Genomic DNA, 27662 nt, shown 5'->3' with positions numbered 1-27662 from the left:
TTCTCTTCTCTTCTCTCTTCTCTCTCCTCTCTCCTCTCTCTCTCTCTTCTTCTCTTCTTCTCCTCTCTCTCTTCTCTCTCCTCTTGCTCTCTCTCATCCTCTCTCATTCTCCTCTCTGCTCTCTCATCTTTCCTCCTCTCCTCTCTCTCTTCTCTCTCTCCTCAGTCTCTTCCTCTTCTCTCTCCTCTTCGCTTCCTCTTCTCTCCTACTCCTCTCTCTCTCTCTCCCGCTGTCCCCCCCCCCAGATGGAGCATTCAGTTTGGAAGATCTGTGTATTAGTGTAGATCTGTGTATTAGTGTAGATCTGTGTATTAGTGTAGATCTGTGTATTAGCGTAGATCTGTGTATTAGCGTAGATCTATGTATTAGCGTAGATCAGTGTATTAGTGTAGATCTGTGTATTAGCGTAGATCTGTGTATTAGCGTAGATCTGTGTATTAGTGTAGATCTGTGTATTAGCGTAGATCTGTGTATTAGTGTAGATCTACACTACCAGTCAAAAGTTTTAGAATACCTGCTCATTCAAGGGTTTTTCTTTATTTTTACTATTTTCTACATTGTAGAATAATAGTGAAGACATCAAAACTATGAAATAACACATATGGAATCATGTAGTAACCAAAAAACAAATCTAAATATATTTTATATTTGAGATTCTTCAAAGTAGCCACCCTTTGCCTTGATGACAGCTTTGCACACTCTTGGCATTCTGTGGCTGGGAGCTGTTAAATACACAGACCTAGATATGGCTGGGAGCTGTTTAATACACAGCCATAGCTAGGCCTGTGTATTAACGTATGTATGACTGTAGAGCTATATTTATAAATGTACCGTCCCTATGAGTGTAGTAGGCCTTTATACCTTGAAGGGCTCCCCGGCAGCAAAGGGGAAGTATGACAGGGTGTTCTCTGACGTCCCCCAGTTCCCAGCCAGACGGGCGTTCCTCTGCACAGCCTTAGCCAGGAAGTTGACCTTTACCTGCAAACCCACGTCTCCCTCAAAATCCTCTTCCACTGGATCACTGGACAGGGACACCACCATGCTGGGCAGAATAAACAGGGGTGCAGATGCAGAAAATTCAAGCAAACAATCTAAACATTGTTGATTTAAAGACCCAGTCAAAAACCATTCAGTCATAAAATTTGATATTCCTGTGTTATATATATTTATTTCCCACACTATGAGGTTGGAATAACACTGTGAAATTKTGACAATTATATATAAAAATAATGCTGTTTAATTAAGTGTAAGAGCTGTTTGTAAAGACTGCATGAAGTTTCAGCCTGTTTCGGTGGGATGGAGTGTCGGCCTGCCTGGTGACATCACCACAATAAATTAGTTAATAGACCAATAAGAAAGAGAGAGTTCCAAACCTCTCTGCCAATAACAGCTAGTTTTCAGTTTCCCCCCTCCCCACTCAGACCACTCCCAGACAGTCATAGCTAAATTCTTGCTTGAGAAATGGCTCTTTGCAAAGAAAACAATCACAGTAAGGTACTTAATTGTTAGCCAGAAATGATTTAATATTGACAATAAAAAAACAGCAAAAATAAATAAAGCTGCAGAGAGAAACAATAGTGACATCGTCTGTCTATTTGACATTACCACAAGCTGTGAGTACAGTACCAGGCTACCGTAATCAGACAGGGCTGAATCATTTACAGAGTAAAGTATTTCAGGGCAGGCACAAAGGATCAATACACTATAGTGACTTTAAAATACAACCATTAGAACAGAGATTGTTTTATATCGTTCGGCATCCACTCCAYCCATAGATAAATAGGAGATAAATGGTCAAGGCCCTAATAAAGGGATATTGATCTTCTCTCACCGCACTTCACGGGTTGTAACATTTCCCCCACGTATTGAAATTAAACAATGCATTAGTCAATTAGAGGAATATCTCAGACTACAAAAGAGAGTGAAGAAAGATGTGAAGAAAGAGAGTGAAAATTCTGTTGCATGGTTGCTAAATCAAAAAGCTCAAAAGCTTACATGGAATTATACTATACAATTTACACTCTTAGATATTTATTTTCTCTTGCAGTATTCTGAAACTGCCTAGAGCTATAGGATCTCGATATAGCAGTATCCTCAATCCCTCCTGATCTCAACTCAACTACACGGTGTGATGCGCTGCACAATCCTCCCATTGTCTCTGTGCCTGCCTTGGCGGTGGACTTGCAAACGGTCCATTCATTCACTCATGACACACTCAGATTTAAAACGGTAAATTAAACAATTAATTTCCCTAGGCTACAGAATAGACATTGAAAGCAGGTGTCTGTTTACCAACCTCTGTGGCTTCTTGTTAACAATACCCACGACAACCAGTCTCATCGTGGGCCGCAGTCCACCTTTTATTGTCCCGACATATTCCTCCTGAAACATAGTGGCTGGAAATAAGGCTACATGCAACATATACATCATGTTATTGTTAGATATCAGCACATTGGTTAGCTGAATGACAGCCGCCGTTGACAATACATTGTTTCTTTGTCCATTAGAAGGGCTTTTCTTTGAAATAAGTGAAATAGCTGATCGGTCTTAATTGATTGATTTTCTGAATTCTAAGAACGCTCCAGGCGAACTTCAGCACGAAACAACAGGCTACAATTCAGTATGCACTATTACTGCTACCAATTATTCCATTCGGGATAGATGGATTTCATTCTTCTTCAATATAAATGTAATTATATGAATACGAAAGAAAGAAAAAAACAGTTGCATGCAGTTGTTTTGTGATAACCTAATAATCTAATTTGAAAAATCACGAAATGACAATATATACAGTCAATCGAAAATAAAAGTGTAATCCAACCAAAGCAATAGGGAAAACCAGACTAGGTTACTTACATTTTCTTTCTTGTTGTCCTTTTCTGCCATTCCACCCTCTCCTTCCTTTCAATGTGAGATATCTGCACCGGGTGGTGTTGGGAGCGTGATGCCAAGAGGAGATAGAGATACTATAGTAGAGCTAGAGATACTATAGTAGAGCTAGAGATACTATACTAGAGCTAGAGATACTATAGTAGAGCTAGAGATACTATAGTAGAGCTAGAGATACTATAGTDGAGCTAGAGATACTATACTAGAGCTAGAGATACTATAAGTAGAGCTAGAGATACTATAGTAGAGCTAGAGATACTATAGTAGAGATAGAGATACTACTATAGTAGAGCTAGAGATACTATAGTAGAGATAGAGATACTATAGTAGAGCTAGAGATACTATACTAGGGCTAGAGATACTATACTAGAGCTAGAGATACTATACTAGAGCTAGAGATACTATAGTAGAGCTAGAGATACTATAGTAGAGCTAGAGATACTATAGTAGAGCTAGAGATACTATAGTAGAGCTAGAGATACTATAGTAGAGCTGGCAAACCCCGCCTTCTGCTCGTTGTCATAGCGACAGGCTCCTGCCAAATAAGCGGCACTGAATGATGGAATACTGAATATTAATGTGACGAGGGTGTGCGATCCCACTTATCAAGTGTGAGACCCTTTCATTCCAATAGGGTATTTAAAACAAATACAATAATAATGATGTTCACTCATAACATAAAATAACTCCCAAATAGGAGATATCCCAACCTGGCAACCATTATAATAAAATTAATATAACTCCCAAATAGGAGATTTGGCCCAACCTGGCAACCATTATAATAAAAAAATTACATTATTTTCTCAGATTTGAGTAGGCTTAGGTTTATGGTGGATATATATATTGCACAACATTAATAGCCTATAATATGATAAAGAAACTAATGTCTGATGCTGAGCTTTCTAATGGTTGCTAGTTTGTTTGGAAGAAAACTCACCCTTCCCATAACCCAATTCTTTAAGTTTAAGAAAAAGCCTAATACTAGCTGAAATTGGACAATAAATAACAAATTTGTATGGCCACTCGGGCCATAGAGATAGATAGAGGACTCTAGTGCCCAAAATCCTGTTTTAGCATGGGCAGAGCCATTGAGGACTTTCACCATTTTGAAGTAGTCAACTGGGTGGGACACTAGAGATAGAGAGAGGACCCATCTTTATATCTGTGCCATTATAGCGTCTGTGACAGCATGGGCAGCTCCATTGAGGCTACAGCCCACGGGAATCCCCACCCAGTTGACTACTTTGACTACTTTAAAATGGTGGAAACCCTCAATTGCACTGCCCATGCTAAAACGGCCAGCAGCGTTGCAGTTCTTAACACAAACCGGTGCGCCTGCTGCCTGGTACCTACTACCATACCCCGTTAAAGGCACTTAAAATCTTTGTCTTGCCCATTCACCCTCTGAATGACACACATACACAATCCATGTCTCTATTCTCTCAAGGCTTAAAAAATATTATTTAACCTGTCTCCTCCCTTTCATTTACGCGGATTGAAGTGGATTTAACAAGTGACATCAATAAGGAATCATAGTTTTCACCTGGTCAGTCTGTTATGTGTTCTTAATGTTTTGTACGCTCAGTGTAAGTAGTAGTAGAAGATGCCCTCCTTGGCGCTTGGTCGTCACTAATTACCACAGCTACAAAGTCATAATTATGGCTTTAACAATGTATATTTCTACAATTATTTTCTTAACATGTGATGTTAAACCTAACCACACTGCTAACCTTATGCCTAACCTTAAATTAAGACCAAAAAAGCTGTCGTTTTTGTTTATATATTTTTTTTAACGATATATAGCCACAATGATGCGATGTCAATATAATGATGGCCTAAACTCACCGAAAGGCGAGCTTGTGTGTAATTTGTTTTACAATGCACTGTTTTGAAATATAATGACATAACCGAAGGCGTATGGGCGGGTTATTACGCGTTGACGCCACGCTCAATTAGAATGTCTCTATTTTAGCGTTTTATCACTGGCGCTGTAGTCACCCAAAACAAAACGCTTTATTTGAATTGTACAATGTAGCTAAGGGATGAGGCTTTATTGTACATGCTAAAGTAGACCAATTCACCCACTTATGGTAACACAACATCACTATCAACAAAGATGATTGTAGATATGGACTATCCTGCAAGCGTTCAGTCACTGCTCTAAACCTGTACCAAATACGAAACTCTGTGCCTGTACTGTCTTTGTTCGAAAGGCGACACGCCAGATGATCCATTATAAGAACCAGATAGTCTTGTGGCGGCTCTAACAATGATGGAAGGCAGGCAGAAGGGGCAAGATCAGGTGGGACCATTCTAGCCAATGAGAGGGCAGGTTGGCGTGTAAACAAAACGCACGTAGGTTCCCACTATTTACCACAGCCACAATGTCAAAATTGGCTACATCGTAAAAAATGTACAAAAAAAAACATTTGCTTTTTGGTTTTAATTTAAGGTTAGGGTTAGGCATAAGGTTAGCAGTGTGAATAAAGTTAGGTTTAATATCACATTTTAGAAATAGGTGGGGTTTATGACTTTGTGGCTGTGTTAACTCGTGACAGCCTAGCCCAATATTGGACTAAAGGAGCCTAAAACGTCACCGTACACCAGTGGCGGTTGGTGCCGTTTAAGATTAGGGAGGACGATTATTATTACATTTTAATCATTGGTTTATCTCCATAGCAGCATATTGGATGGCTGTCATTCATATTCCGTTCACCTGGCTCAATGTAACATCGCTAGGTTTCTGGCTACTACATTACATTTTCACTATACCCATCATGAGGTTGCTACAACCTAGCCTGCGAATGGAAGTTTATAAGGTCGAGAGACACATTGGCATCATCAAGATGACAGATAGTGACACATTCAATACCGCCTTGCACACTCTTGCCTGCATCTAGCTCATCTAGGTTGTAATCAATACTCCAAACAGTTGCAAACAAGAGTTTCTATTGGACAAATTCAGGTACGTTTATCCCCATTTCGTTCTGCTTCCTTACGTTTATGAAACGTTTTTAACAGAATTGTYAGAATGAATACATCCCTAATCATCCGCACACACAGTTCACTTTCAATAGCAGCTCTCGTCTCACCTTTTCCCTTGGCTTTGTGAACAGAAAAAAAAACGTTCAAAGCCAAACCTTCATACCATGACCGCTACACACAGCCTACATCATTGTCACCATATTAGCTAACGTCGTAGTCAACATAGCTATTAGAACTAACGCGTTAGTAAACCCGCTACAATCACTCAGTACAGTGTATAGCAAGCAGTTTAGCAGTTACACCAGTGGGCCACGGAGGCAATAAATGAATACAACCGAAAGCTTACCTTGACTTGGAAGAGTTCCAGTGTTGGATAGCCTTAGCCAGCTAGCTAACATAAATAGCATTCCTCTAAGTTTGAGCTGGTGTTTAAGTAGGCTAAATTAGCTAGCTGTGTAAGTGAGAGTGAAAAAAATGCAACAAAAATCTCTATTTCTGCCGCTTCTCCTTAATTTTTGAAGAAATTAATTTGTTCAAAACTATTTTCCGACTCTCTCTGAGTCAACTACTCACCACATTTTATGCACTGCAGTGCTAGCTGTAGCTTAAACTTTCAGTACTAGATTCTGTCTCTGATCCTTCGATTGGGTGACCGACAGTTCATGCTGTAAGAGCTCTGATAGGTTGGAGGACATCCTCCAGAAGTTGTCATAATTACTGTGTAAGTCTATGGAAGGGAGTGAGAACAATGAGCCTCCTACGTTTTCTATTGAAGTCAATATACCCACGGGAGGACAGACACCAACTGTCCTCCGGTTACAACGGAGCCCTATGGGTCCTGGTCAAAAGTAGTTCACTATGTAGGGAATAGGGTGCCATTTGAGACACAACCTATGTCCTTTGATCTCTGACCTGTGTATGCGTTCTATGTGAGGGTCAGATGTGTTATGGGCCCAATCTGTCAGCGTGAAGGAAGTTTTAAAGCATAGAAAACACACATACTTTAAACAATCAAGAGATGTCCATCACATTATGAAAGGGATTTAAAAAATTGTGTGTCATGTTTGTTATAATCATGGTCAATTTAACATGTTGTCTAATTCTCTTTCGTTGACATTAACTACCTGTTTTTTTATTTCTCACGTTAATCCCTCGGATAACATTGTAATAACCTTGGCGATATTTTAGTTACAATACATTACAATCATGTTTCAGATTCTTTAATTGTAATATTAACGATAGATCTATGTTACTGGGACTTCGCCGTCTGTCAGAATCAACAGTAGATCCATTGACTTTTGATGAAGTTCTTCCCTGGGATCAGGATACCAGGGATCAGCAACTAGATTCAGCCGAGGGCTGATTTTTCTCTTGAGTGGATGGTCCCTGGGCCAGAACATAATGACAAATCATTTGTAGATCGAAAATTGACGCTCAATGTAGACTACAAACTGACCGCAACAACTGACCGCAAGGTAGACTACAAACTGAATTCAAGTAGACTACAAACTGACCGCAAGTAGACTACAAACTGAATTCAAGGTAGACTACAAAACTGATTCAAGGTAGAACAAACTGATTTCAAGGTAGACTACAAACTGAATTCAAGGTAGACTACAAACTGAATTCAAGGTAGACACAAACTGACCGCAAGGTAGACTACAAACTGAATTCAAGGTAGACTACAAAACTGAATTCAAGGTAGACTACAAACTGATTCAAGGTAGATACAAACTGAATTCAAGGTAGATCAAACTGACCGCAAGGTAACTACAAACTGACCGCAAGGAGACTACAAACACACCGCAAGGTAGATTACAAACTGACCGTAAGGTAGACTACAACTGACCACAAGGTAGACTACAAACTGACTGCATGTCCAACTTGTATACCATCACGTCTATTACGCATGGGAATACTTGGGAACTGATTTTTTTTATTTTATTAAAATGACTTGAAGCTGATTTCTTGTTTTTTTACAGTCTTTGATGTCCAACAAAGAAAAAGCACAAAAAACACTTGGGGGACCAAATAAAACCACCCACGCACGGGCCAAATTCGGGCAGCCAGTTGGGAACGCTACCCTAGGCATCCATCTTCCCTTCCTTAGACTGTTGTTGTTCCTTAACTGATGCACGTTACCCTCCTACCTTATCAAGACATCTGGGCGCTACGAAACACGAGCCAATGACCCGAACTTGGAAAAAGAACTTGATGTCATCAATGTGTCATTTTAATAATGCAGGTATGATGAGGAAAAGTGAGGATATGATAATTAATTACTGTCTTATAGTGGCCATGTTGGAAGCCAGCAGGGCTACTGTCTGTTCCTATAGTGGCCATGTGTAGGAAGCCCAGAGGGCTACTGTCTGTCCTATAGTGGCCATGTTAGGAAGCCCAGAGGGGCATGCTGACGTACTGTGTCCTATAGTGGCCATGTTAGGAAGCCCAGAGGCTCTGTCTGTCCTATAGTGGCCATGTTTAGGAAGCCCAGAGGGGCTCTGTCTGTCCATAGTGGGCCATGTTAGGAAGCCCAGAGGGCTACTGTCTGTCCTATAGTGGCCATGTTAGAAAGCGCCAGAGGGCTTGCTGTCTGTCCTATAGTGGCCATGTTAGGAAGCCAGAGGGGCTATCTGTCTGTCTATAGTGGCCATGTTGGAAGCCAGAGGGCTGCTGTCTGTCCTATATGGCCATGTTAGGAAGCCAGGGCTACTGTCTGTTTCCTATAGTGGCCATGTTAGGAAGCCCAGAGGGCTGCTGTCTGTCCTATAGTGGCCATGTTAGGAAGCCCAGAGGGCTACTGTCTGTCCTATAGTGGACATGTTGGAAGCCCAGAGGGCTACTGTCTGTCCTATAGTGGCCATGTCAGGAAGCCCAGACGGCTACTGTCTGTCCTATAGTGGACATGTTAGGAAGCCCAGAGGGCTGCGGTCTGGTCGTGTCTACACTTGATACTTACATGCGACTTCTGCTATCAGAATACGAAGCTCTCATTGAAAAGACGGGTCTCGACGCACAAAAGTGGCTTTGTGGTCTGATTGTGTTCAGATCTGGTTGACCACTTCGGGATTGTGTTCAGATCTGGTTGACCACTTCGGGATTGTGTTCAGATCTGGTTGACCACTTCAGGATTGTGTTCAGATCTGGTTGACCACCTCAGGATTGTGTTCAGATTTCTCCTCAGTCTGGACGTAACCGAGACACATTGGGCGACGTTATCAGCACTCCTCCCACAAGTCTCCAGAAAACATGTGTTTTGGGACCGAGAGGTTTTCCTTTTCATTATAACGTCGGAGGAAATACGTTTCTAGCGTGTGAGGAACGTGTTTGCTGGACTCAAATGCTAGCCAGCAAGATATTTAGGGGAAAAAAACTATTTGTTATTTGGCTAGAGTTATGCTAACTCGTTTGCAATCCCTTTTAGCGTTGCTAGCTAAAAGGGAGTAGTCAGCTACGACCATTCGGTTTTGTTATCATATTTTGCCTATTGCACCGTTTGTTGCATGGCAATATAGCGTGGGAATGGACACATTTAAAATGTAGGTGCATGACGTGTTCTTAACTCCATTATCAGAATACAAAAGCTGCATGAACTGTCAAGTCTAGACGTGGTTTTATGTCTTATAGCGACCATGTTGAAAGCCAGGGGGGTAATAAAGAGTGTGAGGTATTTGAATCGTTCCTTATTACATGCTTGTGTGTGTGTGTGTGTGTTACTAAACAAACCGATATTAGGAATAGTAGCTAGTAACATTTGATCTTTATTTACAGTAGATGTAAACATTCAACTCCTGACATGACTACTAATGTAGTTGGGTTGCACATGTCTGGAAAATTTCCCCAAATTCCAGAATTCCTGGTTGGAGGATTCCCAGATTTCCTTTCTGTTCCTTCATAATTTCAGGAATCTTCCAACCCTAAAATGTAGAAAAAGGCATGTTTCACATTTGTATAAAAGACAATCTTGGCAGTTTCACATGTGCTGAATGCTGAGGGGGAAAGAAATTGAGGAAAGATTAATGAAACAGGAGAGAAAATAACAGCTTACAATGGTTTAGAAGAGGCAAGCTTAAAAGCAACCAAACAAAGCTGAATCTACACGGAGGTTTGGAATATAATAAGATACAAAACAAACTAAAACAAATGGTTTGTAATATACCCTGGCTAGACCTGGTTACGCCCTGGCTAGACCTGGTTACGCCCTGGCTAGACCTGGTTACGCCCTGGCTAGACCTGGTTACGCCCTGGCTAGACCTGGTTACGCCCTGACTAGACCTGGTTACGCCCTGACTAGACCTTGTTACGCCCTGACTAGACCTTGTTACGCCCTGACTAGACCTGGTTATGCCCTGACTAGACCTGGTTATGCCCTGACTAGACCTTTCACAGTACAGTAATGCATTTGATCTTACAGTTACTACCATAGAGATAGATAGAGGACTCATTTTACAGTTACTACCATAGAGATAGAGGACTCATCTGTGCCATTATGGCATCTTTCAACCTCTATGGTTCCTACCCAATTCCTCAAGTCCCGTTGGGAAAACTGTAGTTTGAGGTTAATTAATGTCATGAAATGATAATGATTTGAGAACAGAGCATAGTTGCGTCACCAATGGCACCTTATATATACAGTGGGGAGAACAAGTATTTGATACACTGCCGATTTTGCAGGTTTTCCTACTTACAAAGCATGTAGAGGTCTGTCATTTTTATCATAGGTACACTTCAACTGTGAGAGACGGAATCTAAAACAAAAATCCAGAAAATCACATTGTATGATTTTTAAGTAATTAATTTGCATTTTATTGCATGACATAAGTATTTGATCACCTACCAACCAGTAAGAATTCCGGCTCTCACAGACCTGTTAGTTTTTCTTTAAGAAGCCCTCCTGTTCTCCACTCATTACCTGTATTAACTGCACCTGTTTGAACTCGTTACCTGTATAAAAGACACCTGTCCACACACTCAATCAAACAGACTCCAACCTCTCCACAATGCCAAGACCAGAGAGCTGTGTAAGGACATCAGGGATAAATTGTAGACCTGTACAAGGCTGGGATGGGCTACAGGACAATAGCCAAGCAGCTTGGTGAGAAGGCAACAACTGTTGGCACAATTATTAGAAAATGGAAGAAGTTCAAGATGACGGTCAATCACCCTCGGTCTGGGGCTCCATGCAAGATCTCACCTCGTGGGGCATCAATGATCATTAGGAATGTGTGGATCAGCCCAGAACTACACGGCAGACCTGGTCAATGACCTGAAGAGAGCTGGGACCACAGTCTCAAAGAAAACCATTTGTAACACACTACGCCGTCATGGATTAAAATCCTGCAGCGCACGCAAGTCCCCTGCTCAAGCCAGCGCATGTCCAGGCCCGTCTGAAGTTTGCCAAGACCATCTGGATGATCCAGAGGAGGAATGGGAGAAGGTCATGTGGTCTGATGAGACAAATAGAGCTTTTTGCTCTAAACTCCACTCGCCGTGTTTGGAGGAATAGAAGGATGAGTACAACCCCAAAACACCATCCCAACCGTGAAGCATGGAGGTGGAAACATCATTCTTTTGGATGCTTTTCTGCAAAGGGGACAGGACGACTTCACCGTATGAGGGAGGATGGATGGGGCCATGTATCGCGAGATCTTGACCAACAACCTCCTTCCCTCAGTAAGAGCATTGAAGATGGGTCGTGGCTGGGTCTTCCAGCATGACAACGACCCGAAACACACAGCCAGGCAACTAAGGAGTGGCTCCGTAAGAAGCATCTCAAGGTCCTGGAGTGGCCTAGCCAGTCTCCAGACCTGAACCAATAGAAAATCTTTGGAGGGAGCGAAATCCGTATTGCCCAGCGACAGCCCCGAAACCTGAAGGATCTGAGAAGGTCTGTATGGAGGAGTGGGCCAAAATCCCTGCTGCAGTGTGTGCAAACCTGGTCAAGAACTACAGGAAACGTATGATCTCTGTAATTGCAAACTAAGGTTTCTGTACCAAATATTCAGTCTGCTTTTCTGATGTATCAAATACTTATGTCATGCAATAAATGCAAATTAATTACTTAAAAATCATACAATGTGATTTTCTGGATTTTTTTTAGATTCCTTCTCTCACAGTTGAAGTGTACCTATGATAAAAATTACAGACCTCTACATGCTTTGTAAGTAGGAAAACCGCAAAATTGTCAGTGTATCAAATACTTGTTCTCCCCACTGTATATATAGCGTGAGCCCTAATCTATAGTTCACTACTTTTGACCAGAGCCCCGTGGGCCGTAATTTCATCTAGCCGGCTCTTTCCTAAGCGGAAGCAATTGAGACAAGGAACAAGGTTGTGGGTCCTGGTCAAAAGTAGTGCACTATAAAAAAGGAAATAGGGTGCACTTGAGGATGCAAGCTGTGTGGATAGTGATAACAGGGTGGTTCAGATCAGTCGTCCCAGACGATGCCCAGGATCACTGCTGGCGTCCCACAGCTTCTTGGCTGTCTCCTCCTTCCTCCCCTGGGAGCCACGAAGGCCGGCGCGCAGTCACTGAGAGAGAGAGTGAGCGGGAGGAAGAGGACTTTAGTTATCTGCATGATCAGTGCTTCCCTTTTGGTTATTTCGTCATCAAATGAAAGTAGAAAGTTTCTAATAAATCATTTGGTCATCGAGCAGTTGTTTACTCCATAGTGACTCACAGAACTGTCAAAATTGACAGAGACGCATTATTAAGTGGCCGATGTGGGACCTTGTTCTAACCCACAACCCGCAGCACCCGTTTCTAACCCGCCACCGTCTAACCCGCGCACCGCGTTCTAACCCGCCGCCACCGCCCGTTCTAACCCCGCACCGCGTTCTAACCCGCCGCACCGCGTTCTAACCCGCCGCACCGCGTCTGACGGGGTGTAACCCGCCGCACCGCGTTCTAACCCGCCGCCACCGCCCGTCTAACCCGCCGCACCGCGTTCTAACCGCCGCACCGCGTTTTAACCCGCCGCACCGCGTTCTAACCCGCCGCACCGCTTCAACCCGCAGCACCGTGTTCTAACCCCACACCGCACACCGTCTAACCGCAGCACCGCGTTCTAACCCGCCAGCACCGCGTTCTAACCCGCCGCACCGCGTTCACTACCACCCGCCGCACCGCGTTCTAACCCCCGCACCGCGTCACCGCGTTCTAACCCGCCGCACCGCGTTCTAACCGCCGCACCGCGTTCTAAACCCGCACGCACCGCGTTCTAACCCGCCGCACCGCGTTCTAACCCGCAGCACCGTGTTCTAACCACAACCTGCAGCACCGTGTTCTAACCCCGCACCCGTCAACCCGCCGCACCGCGTTCTAACCCGCCGCACCGCGTTCTAACCCGCAGCACCGTGTTCTAACCCACCAACCTGCAGCACCGCGTTCTAACCCGCAGCACCGCGTTCTAACCCGCAGCACCGCGTTCTAACCCGCAGCACCGCGTTCTAACCCGCAGCACCGCGTTCTAACCCGCAGCACCGCGTTCTAACCCGCAGCACCGCGTTCTAACCCGCAGCACCGCGTTCTAACCCGCAGCACCGCGTTCTAACCCGCAGCACCGCTTCTAACCCGCAGCACCGCGTTCTAACCGCAGCACCGCGTTCAACCGCAGCACCGCTTCTAACCCGCAGCACCGCGTTCTAACCGCAGCACCGCGTTCTAACCCGCAGCACCGCGTTCAACCCGCAGCACCGCGTTCTAACCCGCAGCACCGCGTTCAACCCGCAGCACCGCGTTTACCCGCAGCACCGCGTTCCAATGCAGCACCGTTTAACCTGCACACGGTTCTAACCCGCAGCACCGCGTTCTAACCCGCAGCACCGCGTTCTAACCCAGCAGCACGCGTTCTAACGCGCACCGCACGTTCTAACCCGGCAGCACGCGTTCTAACCTGCAGCACCGTGTTCTAACCTGCAGCACCGCTTCTAACCTGCAGCACCGTGTTACTACGGCCAGCCACCGACTAACCTGCAGCACCGTGTTCTAACCTGCAGCACCGTGTGCTGACCAATTACCCGAAATGTGTTGTGTTTTTTTAAACAACTATTTGACCAACGCCATCGATTCAAGTATTTGGATTCCATTTCGTTAGGGTTTTCTCTTTGAGCTCAATACAGTTTCTCTAGAGATGAATCAGATCTTGCCTGAAATGTGCAATGTAGTTTCCAACAGGCCAATATTCTACATAGTTACGCGCAGAAAATGTGATAATTAACTACAATGACCATAACGCATTGCTCATCTACTTGTCTGGTCTATGCGGGGAGCACAGAAACGAAGAGAGACAGAATAACTCGCAATTAAGAGGGATAGAGAGCAGTTGCTTCGAGAGGTATCTCTACCTGAAAATACATGATCGATAGTTGGTATTCAGCAGTCATAAAAGTATACCTTATTTACTTTGAACAACTACTAAAATAGTGATTTTGTCAGACAGCAGCTCTATAGAGATGAGATGATGACTTGGAATTAAATAATTAAGTCATCCAATAAAACATCTGAAATAATATTATTAGTTAATAAGTGCTAAACCGTATTGGGCTGTCACTACCATCATGGAACTTGTATTCATTGTCACAGCATTCAACCCACAATGCAAAGGGCATTTGTTTTTTGTTTTTAATTATCCAAAGTGAAAACAAGTGATTATTTTTTTTATAAATCAAACCGAAACCRAACTGATCTCAAAAAGCACTAAAATCACTCAGCACTATAACCCACAACACCTTGTTCTAACCCACAGCACCTTGTGTGCTAAAATCTCATTATCTAAATCTGCTAACTCCGGAGAAGGCGACAGGAAAACTTAAAAACACAAAACAGAATTCAACATATTCAAGCCTTATATCGCCATTGGAATAACAGCTCCATCTAAAAACAAGGGTCAGAACTTCATACTGTAATCTCACCTGAAGTGTTTCCCGGTGAGAGAGTGCAGCTCCTCTGCCACGGCGCAGTAGATGGATGTCTGGGCCCCGTCCCGAGGGCTCTTCAGGAACAAGGAGAACAGAGAGAACAGCAGAGACATGACGGTGGAGTGGCGGACCAGGTCCGAGCGTACCGACCCCGGGTGGACAGAGTTCACCGTCACACTGGAACCTGGGAGGGAAGAAGAGAGGATTCAGTTACCATGCTATTGTCAGGCTCTTTGCTTTATCCCCAACCCCGACACCACATTGGTAAGTATACTGAAGAAAAATATAAAAATTGTGAAATGTAAAAGTGTTGGTCCCATGTTTCATGAGCTGAAATAAAAGWTCCCAGAAATGTTTTGTATGCACAAAAAAGCTTATTTCKCTCAAATTTTGTGCACAAATTTGTTTACATCCCTGTTAGTGAGCATTTATCCTTTGGCAAGAAAGTCCATCCACCTGACAGCTGTGGCATATAAAGAATATGACTCAACAGCATGATCATTACACAGGTGCACCTTGTGCTGGGGGGACAATAAAAGGCCACTTTAAAATGTGCAGTTTTGTGCCACAATGCCACAGATGTCTTAAGTTGAGGGAGCGTGCAACTGGCATGCTGACTGCAGGAATGTCCACCAGCTGTTGCCGGAGAATGTTGTTTTAGAGAATTTGGCAGTACGTCCAACCGGCCTCAAAACCGCAGACCACGCCGGTCCAGGACCTCCACATCCGGCTTCTTCACCTGTGGGATCGTCTGAGACCAGACACCCGGACAGCTGATGAAACTGAGGAGTATTTCTGTCTGTAATAAAGCCGTTTTGTGGGGAAAAACGCATTCTGATTGGCTAGGTCTGGCTCCCCCAGTGGGTGGGCCTTATGCCCACCCACCCAGGCCCACCTATGGCTGCACTCCTGCCCAGTCATGTGAAATCCATAGATTAGGACCTAATGAATTTAATTGACCGATTTTCTTATATGAACTAACTCAATAAAATCTTGGAGATTGTTGCATGTCCATTTTTATTAAGCGTTCAGACCCCTTCACTTTTTCCACATTTTGTTACGTTACAGCCTTATTCTAAAATGAATTCAGTTGTTCTCAATACCCCATAATAACATAGCAAAAACAGGTTTAGCCATGTTTGCAAATGCATTAAAAAAAATTAAAACTGAAATATAACATTTCCATAAGTATTCAGACCCTTTACTCATTACTTTGTTGAAGCACCTTTGGCAGCGAYTACAGCMTTGAGTCTTCTTGGGTATGACGCTGCAAGCTCTGCACACCTGTATTTGGGGAGTTTCTCCCATTCTTCTCTGCAGATCCTCTCAAGCTCTGTCAGGTTGGATGGGGAGCGTTGCTGCACAGCTATTTTCCGATCTCTCCAGAGATGTTTGATCGGTTTCAAGTCAGGGCTCTGGCTGGGCCACTTAAGGACATTCAGAGACTTGTCCCGAAGCCACTCCTGCGTTGACCCTAAGCTCACAGCCAAGACGTTGTCCTGTTGGAAGGTGAAGTCTTGAGCGCTCTGATACAAGTTTTCATCAAGGATCTCTGTACTTTGCTCCGTTCATCTTTCCCTCGATCCTGACTAGTCTCCCAGTCCCTGCCGCTGAAAAACACCCCCACAGCATGATGCTACCAACACCATGCTTCACCATAGGGATGGTGACAGGTTTTCTCCAGATGTGATGCTTGGCATTCTGGCCAGAGAGTTCAATCTTTGTTTCATCAGACCAGACAATGTTGTTTTAGGTGCCGTTGGGCAAACTCCAAGCGGGCTGTCATGTGCCTTTAACTGAGGATTGGCTTCCGTCTGGCCACTCTACCATCTGCAGAAATGTTTTGGTACCCTTCACTGTCAACTGTGGGACCTTATATAGACAGGTGTGTGCCTTTCCAAATCATGTACAATCAATTGAATTTACCACAGGTGGACTCCAACCAAGTCGTAGAAACATCTCAAGGATGATCAATGGAAACAGGATGCACCTGAGCTCAATTTCAAGTCTCATAGCATAGGGTCTGAATACTTATGTAAATAAGGTATTTATGTTTTTATAAAAACCTGTTTTCATTGTGTCATTGTGGGTTATTGTGGGGTATTGTGTCATATTGTGTCATTGTGGAATATTGTGTCATATTGTGTCATTGTGGGGAATTGTGGGATATTGTGTCATTGTGGGGTATTGTGTGTAGATTGATGAGGAATTAGTTTTATTTAATCCATTTTAGAATAAGGCTGTAACGTTGAAAAATGTGGAAAAACTTTCCAAATGCACTGTAGCATGTACCTTCATAAATATGGTTTTGCCTTTCTGATCATGTATTTCGGGTGCGTTCTCATTGAAAATCTATGTGCATTATTATGTACTATTCCTCAGTTTGTTTTGTATGTTAATAAATCCATGTGGCAGGTTGCAATTCTCTCCCCTTCCCTCCCTCCCTCTCTAACCCTTCCCCCTCCCTCCCCTCCCTCCCACTCTTTCCCCTCCTTCCCGCTCTTCCCCTCCCTAACCACCCCACCCTACCTTTGAGTCTGCGGGCCAGCTCCCTAGCGAACAGAAGGTTGGCCAACTTGCTCTGGCAGTACGCTAGGCCGCTGTTGTAGCTGCCCTGGCTGAGGAGGTCATGGAAGCGGATCCAGCCAAAGTTATGAGCCAGGGAAGAAACCACGACGATGCGGGCCGGAGCACTCCGCTTCAGCAGGCCAATCAGCAGGTACGTCAACAGGAAGTGACCTACCAGGAAGAAACGGTAAACACATGATGCAATCCGTGTTGTACTGCAACAAAGGAACAGAGTATAACATCCTAGTATCAGAAAATAAACTATTGGAGTTGTTGAATAGAACACTGTTTTTATGTCATAGGGCAACAGGAAGTGACCTACCAGGAGTAAACAACAATATGAATCTGTTGCTTTGTCAGAAAGGAAATAACACTAGGATCATGTTGAATGAAACACTGTTGTTGTTATGTCATTGAAGTACTACTTGTACACGGTTAGTACTGGTAAGGCTAGCTGCCCACATGCTCTTCATACGGAAAATGTAGGTTAAGGCAAGGTGTTTCAGATGTTGGTTACTCGTTTTACAGGTCAGTAGTGCCCTTATAGCCTCTCCCACTTCATACAGTAGATACTGTAAGGGCCACAGCTCTTCACAGATGAGGCCTACAACATTTTGTTACGTTACAGCCTTATTCTAAAATTGATTAAATCGTTTTTTCCCCCCCTCCATAAATCTACACACAATACCCCATAATGACATCACAATAGCCCATAATGACATCACAATAGCCCATAATGACATCACAATAGCCCATAATGACAAAGCGAAATCAGGTTATTCGAAAAATATTTGCTAATTTATGAAAAATAAAAAACAAATACCTTATTTACATAAGTATTCAGACCCTTTGCTATGAGACTCGAAATTTGAGCTCAGGTGCATCCTGTTTCCATTGATCATCCTTGAGATGTTTCTACAACTTGACTGGAGTTCACTTTTCGTACATTCAATTTGATTAGACAGGATTTGGAAAGGCACACACCTGTCTATAAAAAGGACCCACAGTTGACAGTGCATGTCAGAGCAAAAAACAAGCCATGAGCTTGAAGGAATTGTCCGTAGAGCTCAGACAGGATTGTGTTGAGGCACAGATCTGGGGAAGGATACCAGAAAATGTCTGCAGCATTGAAGGTCCCCAAGAGCAGTGGCCTCCATCATTCTTAAATGGAAGAAGTTTGGAACCACCAAGACTCTTCCTAGAGCTGGTCGCCCGGCCAAACTGAGCAATCGGGGAGAAGGGCCTTGGTCAGGGAGGTGACSAAGAACCCAATGGTCACTCTGACAGAGCTCCAGAGCTCCTTCTGTGGGGATGGGAGAACCTTCCAGAAGGACAACCATCTCTGCAGCACTCCACCAAATCAGGCCTTTATGGTAGAGCGGCCAGACGGAAGCCACTCCTTAGTAAGACACGACAGCCCTCTTGGAGTTTGCCAAAACGCACCTAAAGGACTCTGACCATGACAAAAACAAGATTCTCTGGTCTGATGAATCAAAGATGAAACTTTGTCCTTAACGTCAAGCGTCACGTCTGGAGGAAACCAGGCACCGCTCATCACCTGGCCAATACCATCCCTACAGTGAAGCATGGTGGTGACAGCATCATGCTTTGGGGATGTTWCCAGCGGCAGAGAGACTAGTCAGGATTGAGGGAAAGATGAACGGCGCAAAGTACAGAGAGATTCTTGATGAAAACCTGCTCCAGAGCGCTCAGGACCTCAGACTGAGGTGAAGGTTCACCTTCCAACAGGACAAAGACCCTAAGCACACAGCCAAGACAATGCAGGAGTGGTTTCGGGACCACAAGAGGTCTCTTCACAGTCCCCAAGTCCAGAACAGACTATGGGAGGCGCACAGTACAACATAGAGCCATGACTAAGTGGAACTCTATTCCACATCAAGTAACTGATGCAGCAGGAGAATCAGATAAAAAAAAAAACACCTGATGGAACAGTGGGGACTGTGAAGCAACACAAACATTGGCACAGACACATGCATACACACACGATAACATGCACACTATGCACACATGGATTTAGTACTGTAGATATGTGGTAGAGTAGGGGCCTAAGGGCACACAATGTATTGTGAAATCTGTGAATGTATTGTCTTGGCAGCAGCTAACGGGGATCCATAATAAATACAAATATGGATCTATTACTATCCTGAATGGTAGAAATTGCTTATTTAATTTCCAGATGTTTAGGTTTATATGCAAAAAAAATTGCCAGCTTTGTCTCCTGACTCAAAGTATCTCCTACGTAATAGGAACAAAGCAAATGTAGTCTCCTCATCTCTGATCTTACAATAAGTAAAGCATTTTGTAAGTCTGGGATTCTTTGGATCCATGTTGTGAATCTAAAGACTTGAGTTCCACCATTAAACTGGTTTTCTTCAAGAACATCGTTTTCCTTTTGGTTGTGGAATAACTTCTGATCCAAACTCTACATGTCGATTTAAAAGCTTCCCACACTATTTTGGACAGAGGAGACAAAGTTCAAATTAGAGGTGATTTTCTCCCTAATAAAGGAATGGATTGAATCTCTATTGTTTAGTTCTGTGGATATTGCCAGATGGATAGAAGATGGCTGACAAGGGGAAACATGGTCTGAGATTATAATGCTATGGATCTGAGAATCAATCCCAGATCATGATAAGAGGTAGTATATTCAAGAATATGAATTATGGACATTGGAGTGAAATGTACAGTATTTTCACCAGAGTGGGGATTGACTAAGAGCCATTTATCAGTCAATGCCAATGAGCTTTGCAGTTCTTTGAAAGTAGCTGATAGAGCTCTATCTGCTGGAAGGGGACGACTAGTACTATAAAGTACTCTACTGTAGAATCATTGACCAGATTAAATTCTACTCCCATCAGAATGGGGTCCCAAGCAAATTTACATAACAGTAGTTTAAGGGGAGATAAGACCACAGCTTGTGCAGAATTAGAAGGATAAATATTAGCAAGAATACATTATTCATTTAGTAAAAAAACCTTACACTACAATACATCTGCCATCTTGGTCGACTATTATCTAAAAATTCTTGACCAACCTCCGTTAAGTTGTGTTGTAACACGGCCACATCACAAGCTAGGGATTTCAAATGTGAAAGCATTTTGTACCGTTTAACTTTATTTGAAATGCCATGAACATTCCAAGATATACACTTTATAGTATTAGATCCCATTTGTAGTTGTGTGTATACGATCAGCATGGACCTTAACCTAGCTACACATGTAATACTGTTAAAGGGTAACCTAGCGGCATGACACTCCTGACAGTGGATCAAAGGACCCATCAGCTAGGCAAATGCTTGAAGATAGCCAGACCCCCTCTCTCCCACAGAAGAGGGGAAGGGGTGGGGGAGGTGGGAGGGGTGGTGTGCTGTGCCAGTCTTGACACCGCAACACTGGGTCAGAAATTTAGCGAGAACTTTCTCTTCCTTGCACTGCAGTATTGGAAGACTGAAATCTCTTTGTTACAGAGAGACTTTTGCCGCCAAAAACCTTTTTCTCCAAGAAAATTACCTTTGGAACAATATTCATAAGACAGGAATGTTAAGAATGGTCTAAAGAATAATCCTGTCACATTGTTTATTATTTTGTGATGTCATTAAGGATGGTATGACAAAGTAACTAACTTAGGAAGGACACACATTGTCAAGTTTACATCTAAGTGTTGTATAAAGTAAATTATTACGTATGAAAGTATTTAAAAAAAGATAACTGTGATTTTAGTTTTCTAATTAAATAATTGTTTTTCATATAAACTAGTCAGTAGTCACGCCCAAGTGAGCTCAGAGTTCACGTCAGCATAACGGAACGCCCCCTTTGGCCAGAGTGCTTAAAAGGACTCACTAAGAATTAACATACAGGACAGCCAAAGTACAGCGCGAACTGAACGTTACAAATGATTAAAACTACAAGACCAGACAGCGTGGAGCAGTGGCTACACGGCTGAAAATGGTGAGACCCGTACATTTCCGGGTTACTACTGGCGTATAAAGTGGTCGAGAGCCCTGAATAATCAACCATTGATACCAAAAGACGTGAGACGTTAGTCTACACGTTGAAATGGTGAGAATCTCTGAAGCTCTCAACCTCAACACTAGAAGAGAAGAGAACCTCACCTTGGAGACCAGAAACATTCACAGTCTGCAGCTGTGCATGTAAAAGAGGTCATAGAACTTTGACTAAAGACACAAGGTGGGAAGAATCCCCACAGACAACAGTTGGTACATCTGAAGTATCTATCCTAACAACCACTCCACTACCAGAGAATCTCTACAAAGGACATTGTGAAGTCTGGTGGACAAACCAGTCTTACATCCCTCGAAAATGTCACAATAGGACCCATCGAGTTCAACAGAGAAAGACAGCTACGCGTAAATATAKATTGCATTTCTAAACAGAATGAGCGGTGGTTAGGGTGTTAAGCATTATTATTTCCATGAGCATAGCTTCCAAAAATGTATCCAAGTGTTGTCTCTCTGTCTCTCTTTACCTACCCCTCCATATGTGTAACAAGCAGTCATATCTTGTCAGTCCACTAGGGACTTTTATCTCATGTAAGTGTGTATGTATATTCTGTGTTATTATTTAGTTAGTTAATAAATAAATAAATCAATCAATTTGTGTAGTACTGAATATTCAGAAGGGCTCGGGTTCTTGCGGATCCAAGGATTATGCGACGTTCAGAACGAGACGGATGGAGTAATAAATAATTATTGACAGTTATTGATGTAAAAGATCTGTATTTCTTTAGAGTTTAAGTCGGGAGATAGTAACTCGTTAAACAACTTTTCCCGTGGTGCCTCGAATTCCTAATGAGTTAATTGTTACATGATTCATTTAAAATCGAGTATCAATTAAACAGTTTGATTCGATAAATAACAGTCATCAGATTAATGATAGTCACGTCATGACACTAGCTACACATGTAATATTGTTAATGGGAGGAATACACAAACAAACATACAAAATACCACAAGGATAGTTCAATGACTATACCTGGTCTAGCACAACAGTACCCCTTTTCCAGTTGGAAAAGGTCAAAGGCCAACGGATGGGTGTTACGCACTCTAACACAAGGCTACGCACTACAATTTTGTCAGCGACACCAACACTTCAGGGGTGTCTCGAAAACAACAGCTCACAACACTGCTCAAAAGCAAAAACACTCTGCTCAGAAATATCCTTGCTCCTGGAAAAGCAGGCAATTGAAGAAGTATATCCAGCGCAACAAAACTGCGGGTTCTACTCAATCTATTTTCTAGTGCCTATAAAAAGGCRGAAGCTTCCGTCCGATCCTGGACATAACATGCCTGAATCGTCATCTTCCAGCACTTCAAAATGCTGCCAATCAAAACTGTCCTTCAGTCAGTACAACCAGGTGATTGGTTCACCCCAGTGGACCTGAAAGACGCATACTTTCATATCCTCATTCTACCAGCACACAGTTTCACGTTTTGACCTTCGCACTTTCACAAAGTGTATAAAGTGCAGGGCTAGCCCCCCCTTCACCAAGCAGGATTCAGGGTCCTGATTTACTTAGACGAATGGCTAATATGTGCAGGGTCACAAAGTTTGGCATACACATCCATGGTCTCTCTGAGTTGAGACTAACAATGAACCTAGAAAATATTTTTCTGGTCCCAACTCATCTTCCTGGGCTTGACACTCAAAATCATGCGAGCAACACTCTCTCCAGAAAGAGTGGTATCATTGACAAATWGTYTTTCAACATTTAAAACTGAGAAAACAGSTGACCGTGCTAGAGAGTCAGAGGCCCCTCGGCCTCCTAGCTGCCGAGGTACATGTTGCACAGAAGTTGTGGACGAGGCCCCTGAACGTGACCGTCTGGTAGCTGCACGATTGCCCTCCTTGGTAATTGATACAACTCAGGCTGCCAGGGCATCATCTACGTGAACCCTGTATTCCTACAAGTGGAAAGCATTCAGGCAGTGGTGTGTCAACCATGCAGAATCGCCATCTTCCTGCCCAATTTCTGTCCTTTTGACCCTCCCTCCGGAGCTCCTGGCCGCAGGAGAGTCCCCCAGGAGCTCCTGGCCGCAGGAGAGTCCCCCAGGAGCTCCTGGCCGCAGGAGAGTCCCCATCTACATAGATTCTATACAGTATAAAGAAACAAAAAACAGACTTATTTGACAGATTTTGGAGTCCGTATGTGGACCATCTCAGGGAGTGTGGTGCTTGAGTGGCGGTGACGGCTATAGCGTTAGCGTGTCGGTCGGGGCTGGGGGCCGCGGTGGTTTCCGACTTGCTGACTGATTGTGCATGTGTCACGTTCGGGCCGGTTGGCAGGTCTGGGGTCTCAGAGTTTCAATGAATCAATTGTTTCGGTTTGTGAATGTCCGTTTATTTTGGATCTTTTTTTTTCTTTTTTTCTTCTTCCTTTTAATATTTTTTCAATAAAAATAAAAAACAATAAAGTGTATATGGCAGCCATCTCCATGGGTCCTGACCTGATTGGCGCACAACCAGGGGCACACTCCAGTATCGGAATTCATGAATGGTGGCTCCTTCATACCCTCATGGGAGTTCGACGCTGTCCTACGATCACTTATGAGCCTGTCTTGACTTTAGCTATGGGACCTCTTAGTCAAGACTGCCTTTCTACTGGCTATGGTTTCAGCCAAATGAGTTGGAGGATTACATGCGCTTTCTACCCATCATGCCTCACTTTAGCAGAAGATTGGATCTAAAGCAGTGCKTCGGACAAAATGCAGCATTCTTACCTAAGGTGCTTTCATCGTCACATGCTAACCAGCTTTTAATCATAGTGGCATTTCAACACKCCTGTCAGGAGAGTCCTGAGTTGCATGCACTTTGCCGGGTTAGGGCATTAAGTACCTATGTTGCTGCAACAAGAACTAGTTCGTCAATCCGAGCAGCTTTTTTGTGTGTTATGGKGAGAACACACAAAGGTCCAGCTGTCTCCTACTCGTTGYTGCAATGAGTTCTTGATGCTGGGGACCTCCTCAGCCAGACGCCGTGCCCAGCTCAGAGTCTCGTCCTCGGTCATGATATCTTTGGTAGCAGGCCGATCTGTCTTTAGTTTCTTCGCTGCTTGTCTGGTCTCCAAWCGGACTCCTGTACCAGTCATTTACCCAACTGTGTCAACATACAGTTTACAAACTTGAAGTGGGCTTTTTAGGGTGTTAAAACAAGCATGCCATTTTGCCGTGTTACGTGATCAGGCTTTAGATTGCTGGTGTTTGTGGAAAGACAAATTGACATAGAACCCTAGAAGTGAGTCTGCTAAATCTCTGTCTCACCCAGGTGGTTGACCCCCAGYTGCATCTCGAAACCGTCCTTGGTYTTCATGTAGGGACACATCATGACCCCAGCATTGTTGATCAGGATGTGGAGGTGGTTGACCTCTGTAGGGGTCAGATACAGAGTCAATATTATACTTTGCTTTACAGAGTAAACACATAATATTAGGGATTGCCTTGAAATATACTGTAATAACGCCGGAATAAAATACCGTAACAACGCCGGAATAAAATACCGCTGCAACGCCCGGAATAAAATACTGCAATAAACTAATAACGCCGGAAAAAATACTGCCACAACGCCCGGAATAAAATACTGCAATAAACTAATAACGCCCGGAATAAAATACTGCAATAAACTAATAACGCCCGGAATAAAATACTGCAATAAACTAATAACGCCGGCGAAATAAAATACAGCAACAAACTAATAACGCCGGCGAAATAAAATACAGCAACAACAACGCCGGCGGAATAAAATACAGCAACAACGCCGGAATAAAATACTGCAACAACGCCAGAATAAAATACTGCAACAACGCCGGAATAAAATACTGCAACAACGCCAGAATAAAATACTGCATTAACTTGTAAAGGTTACGGGGAGGTCTGCGTCCCAAATGTCACCCTATACTCATAGGGCTCTGGTCTAAAGTAGTGCACTGTATAGGGAATAGGATGCGATTTGGGATGCATGAATGGAGTTATTAGGCTTACCTCGGAGGAAGCGTTGTGCGAAGACCCGTATGGAGCTGGTATCAGCCAGGTCTAGCTCTCGGACTTCTACGTTCGCCTTGCAGTAGATGCGTCGTATCGATGCTGCNTCTACGTTCGCCTTGCAGTAGATGCGTCGTATCGATGCTGCGGCCTCCTCACCTTTCTCCACATCCCTACACGCCATGATCACCCTGGCACCTGGCAAGAGACAATTAAACGATAAGGGTCGAGGGGGTGTGGTATACGGTCTGATATACCTTGGCTTTCAACCAATCAGCATTCAGGGCTCGAATCCACCCGGTTTAAATTAACCAATAATTAGCATCATTGATACTTTTTTGARTGGTCTCCTTTCTTCTTCTCTTATCAGTATCTTTGTGGTGATGAAGGAAAGGAGGTTTCACCATGAATGACTGTTGGGAAGACCATTTGTTGAGTCCTAAATGGCACCATACACCCTTAAGTGCACTACTTTAGACCAGGGCCTCAAAGTTGTGCACTATATAAGGAATAAGGTATCATTTGGCAGCGTTTACACAGGCAGCTCAATTCTGATCTTCTGCCCAATTAGTGGCAAAAGATCTGACTGGTCAAAATACCAATTAGTGGCAAAAGATCTGACTGGTCAAAATACCAATTAGTGGCAAAAGATCTGACTGGTCAAAATACCAATTAGTGGCAAAAAAACAAACAGAATGGGTTGCCTGTGTAAACGCAGTCCATGTGTCAGTTAGTCACCTCTGATGGCCAGGTCCAGGGCAGTCTCCTTCCCAATACCAGTGTTGGCTCCAGTAATCAGGACTGTCTTCCCGTCCAGCCGAGACATAGACATGCATGCTCCACCTGCTGAGTATTTCCTGACAAATAAAAACAAATCCATTTTGTTTGTCTATCTACAATCAAACTTCTATATCAGTCCCTGTCTGTGTTGGCAAGGGCATATAGTGTAAGTCCACACCAGGGCTGCTGTTACAACCCTATTCTCCATATAGTTGCCCATTCCTACTACATTGGGAATAGGACGCCATTTTGACAGTAGAGTTGATTATATATATATATATATATATATATGACTATTATTGATCGTTCAACATGCAACATTATTGTTACTTAATATGCAAGATCACTTTCTGGCAACAATGATCAAACGTCAACTCGTACGACTCAGTCACGCCACAAAACCTGGCTCGGTCTCGCCGAACAATAATGGTTAAAAATATAACTCCGCCCACGCGCGCCACGCTGTTGTGCATAATCATGTCATGAAATGTTGTAGCGCGCTACTGTACAGCACTTCCTTACAGTTGCTTATATTGACATATAACCCATGTTCAATTGACAGTGCATTCAGAGCCTTTATTCCACAAAACAACAAATGAATGTTATTTAAAAAAAATGTGGATAAGAATACTGCATAACAATAATTTGGATCATCGTCATCAACATTGATGTCGATTCACCCATTCATTCCCGCCAATAGCCTTCTTAACCCCAATAGCAAAACACAATCGCTTCGTTTTTAKCTTGACAATGACCGTAATTAATTTCTATTGAGGTTAGACTAATTAGCCAAGCATAGAGTCAGATGATGCATCGACTACAGCCTCGAACATACAACGCGTTTATTCTTACCTAATGTGGGGTGCGAATAAAACCATGAGCAGTGCGACCACCCCAAGACCTGCGACAATCAATACRAGCACCATCATGACACGGATCCTTTCGCTGTGTCTCTATTGTAGCCCTTTTCTTCACAGCTGTTCATTCATAGCTCCGTTCTATGTTCTACGGACCAACAGCTGATCCAAGATGTCAAAGCTTTATGGGGAAGTGTAGGAGGCGGAGTTAATATACATCACGGGTTGTCACGGTGATRCTCGTTCAATGGAATCCTGGGATTGTAGTCTTCCAATAGATTCGACACAAATGCACTGCTACTTTCACTTGCCTATTGTATTTGAAGTTGTATGGAAAGACACTTCCGCTCTGCATATTTATTAATTTGTAAAAACAATAGGCCTATTTTGTAATTCACAGCAAATTCTAACATTTTTATAAACTGCTATTTGGTTTGAAATATACTAGTCTATATCCTAACCCTCAGATGAAAAACAATATTAATCCGAAAGAAGGTAAAGATCGCCAGTTTGTAGTCCTAAAAACCGGAAAKGAGTTGCATTTGGATCGTTCAGCCATTCCTACGGGAAAAAAAATAGGGTTTTGGGATAAACKCCAAAAATAAGGTYCGAGGTTAACACAAGTTTAGGAGATCTTATACGTTTTGTTC

At 43.3% G+C, this 27662-nt stretch overlaps 2 protein-coding genes across 2 annotated transcripts in view; both read right to left on the bottom strand.

Moving 5' to 3' along the window:
- si:ch211-10a23.2 (GLECT and Gal-bind_lectin domain-containing protein) overlaps nucleotides 1–3099 on the bottom strand; it is a 12370-nt gene extending 9271 nt beyond the window's left edge. The window contains exons 1-3 of the mRNA XM_070440350.1: nucleotides 2857–3099; nucleotides 2297–2382; nucleotides 862–1042 (exon numbers count right to left, since the gene is read on the bottom strand). Of these exons, the coding sequence (XP_070296451.1) occupies nucleotides 862–1042; nucleotides 2297–2382; nucleotides 2857–2886 (297 nt within the window). The 5' untranslated portion in view covers nucleotides 2887–3099. The remainder of the gene's footprint in view (nucleotides 1–861; nucleotides 1043–2296; nucleotides 2383–2856) is intronic.
- Nucleotides 3100–12034: 8935 nt separating this feature from the next.
- Nucleotides 12035–27215, bottom strand: rdh12 (retinol dehydrogenase 12). The gene is given in 10 exon segments (XM_024141220.2): nucleotides 12035–12330; nucleotides 12332–12377; nucleotides 12380–12405; nucleotides 14788–14977; nucleotides 17323–17532; nucleotides 24659–24763; nucleotides 25376–25451; nucleotides 25494–25573; nucleotides 26114–26232; nucleotides 27008–27215. Coding segments are annotated over 10 exon segments (957 nt in total). The 5' UTR covers nucleotides 27085–27215; the 3' UTR covers nucleotides 12035–12302.
- Nucleotides 27216–27662: the final 447 nt, after the last annotated feature.

The sequence above is a fragment of the Salvelinus sp. IW2-2015 genome, unplaced genomic scaffold (assembly GCF_002910315.2).
Source record: "Salvelinus sp. IW2-2015 unplaced genomic scaffold, ASM291031v2 Un_scaffold2453, whole genome shotgun sequence".
NCBI classification, from domain to species: domain Eukaryota; kingdom Metazoa; phylum Chordata; class Actinopteri; order Salmoniformes; family Salmonidae; genus Salvelinus; species Salvelinus sp. IW2-2015.
The sequence above is the reverse complement of the archived record's forward strand: the minus strand, read 5'-3'. Positions and strand labels throughout refer to the sequence as shown.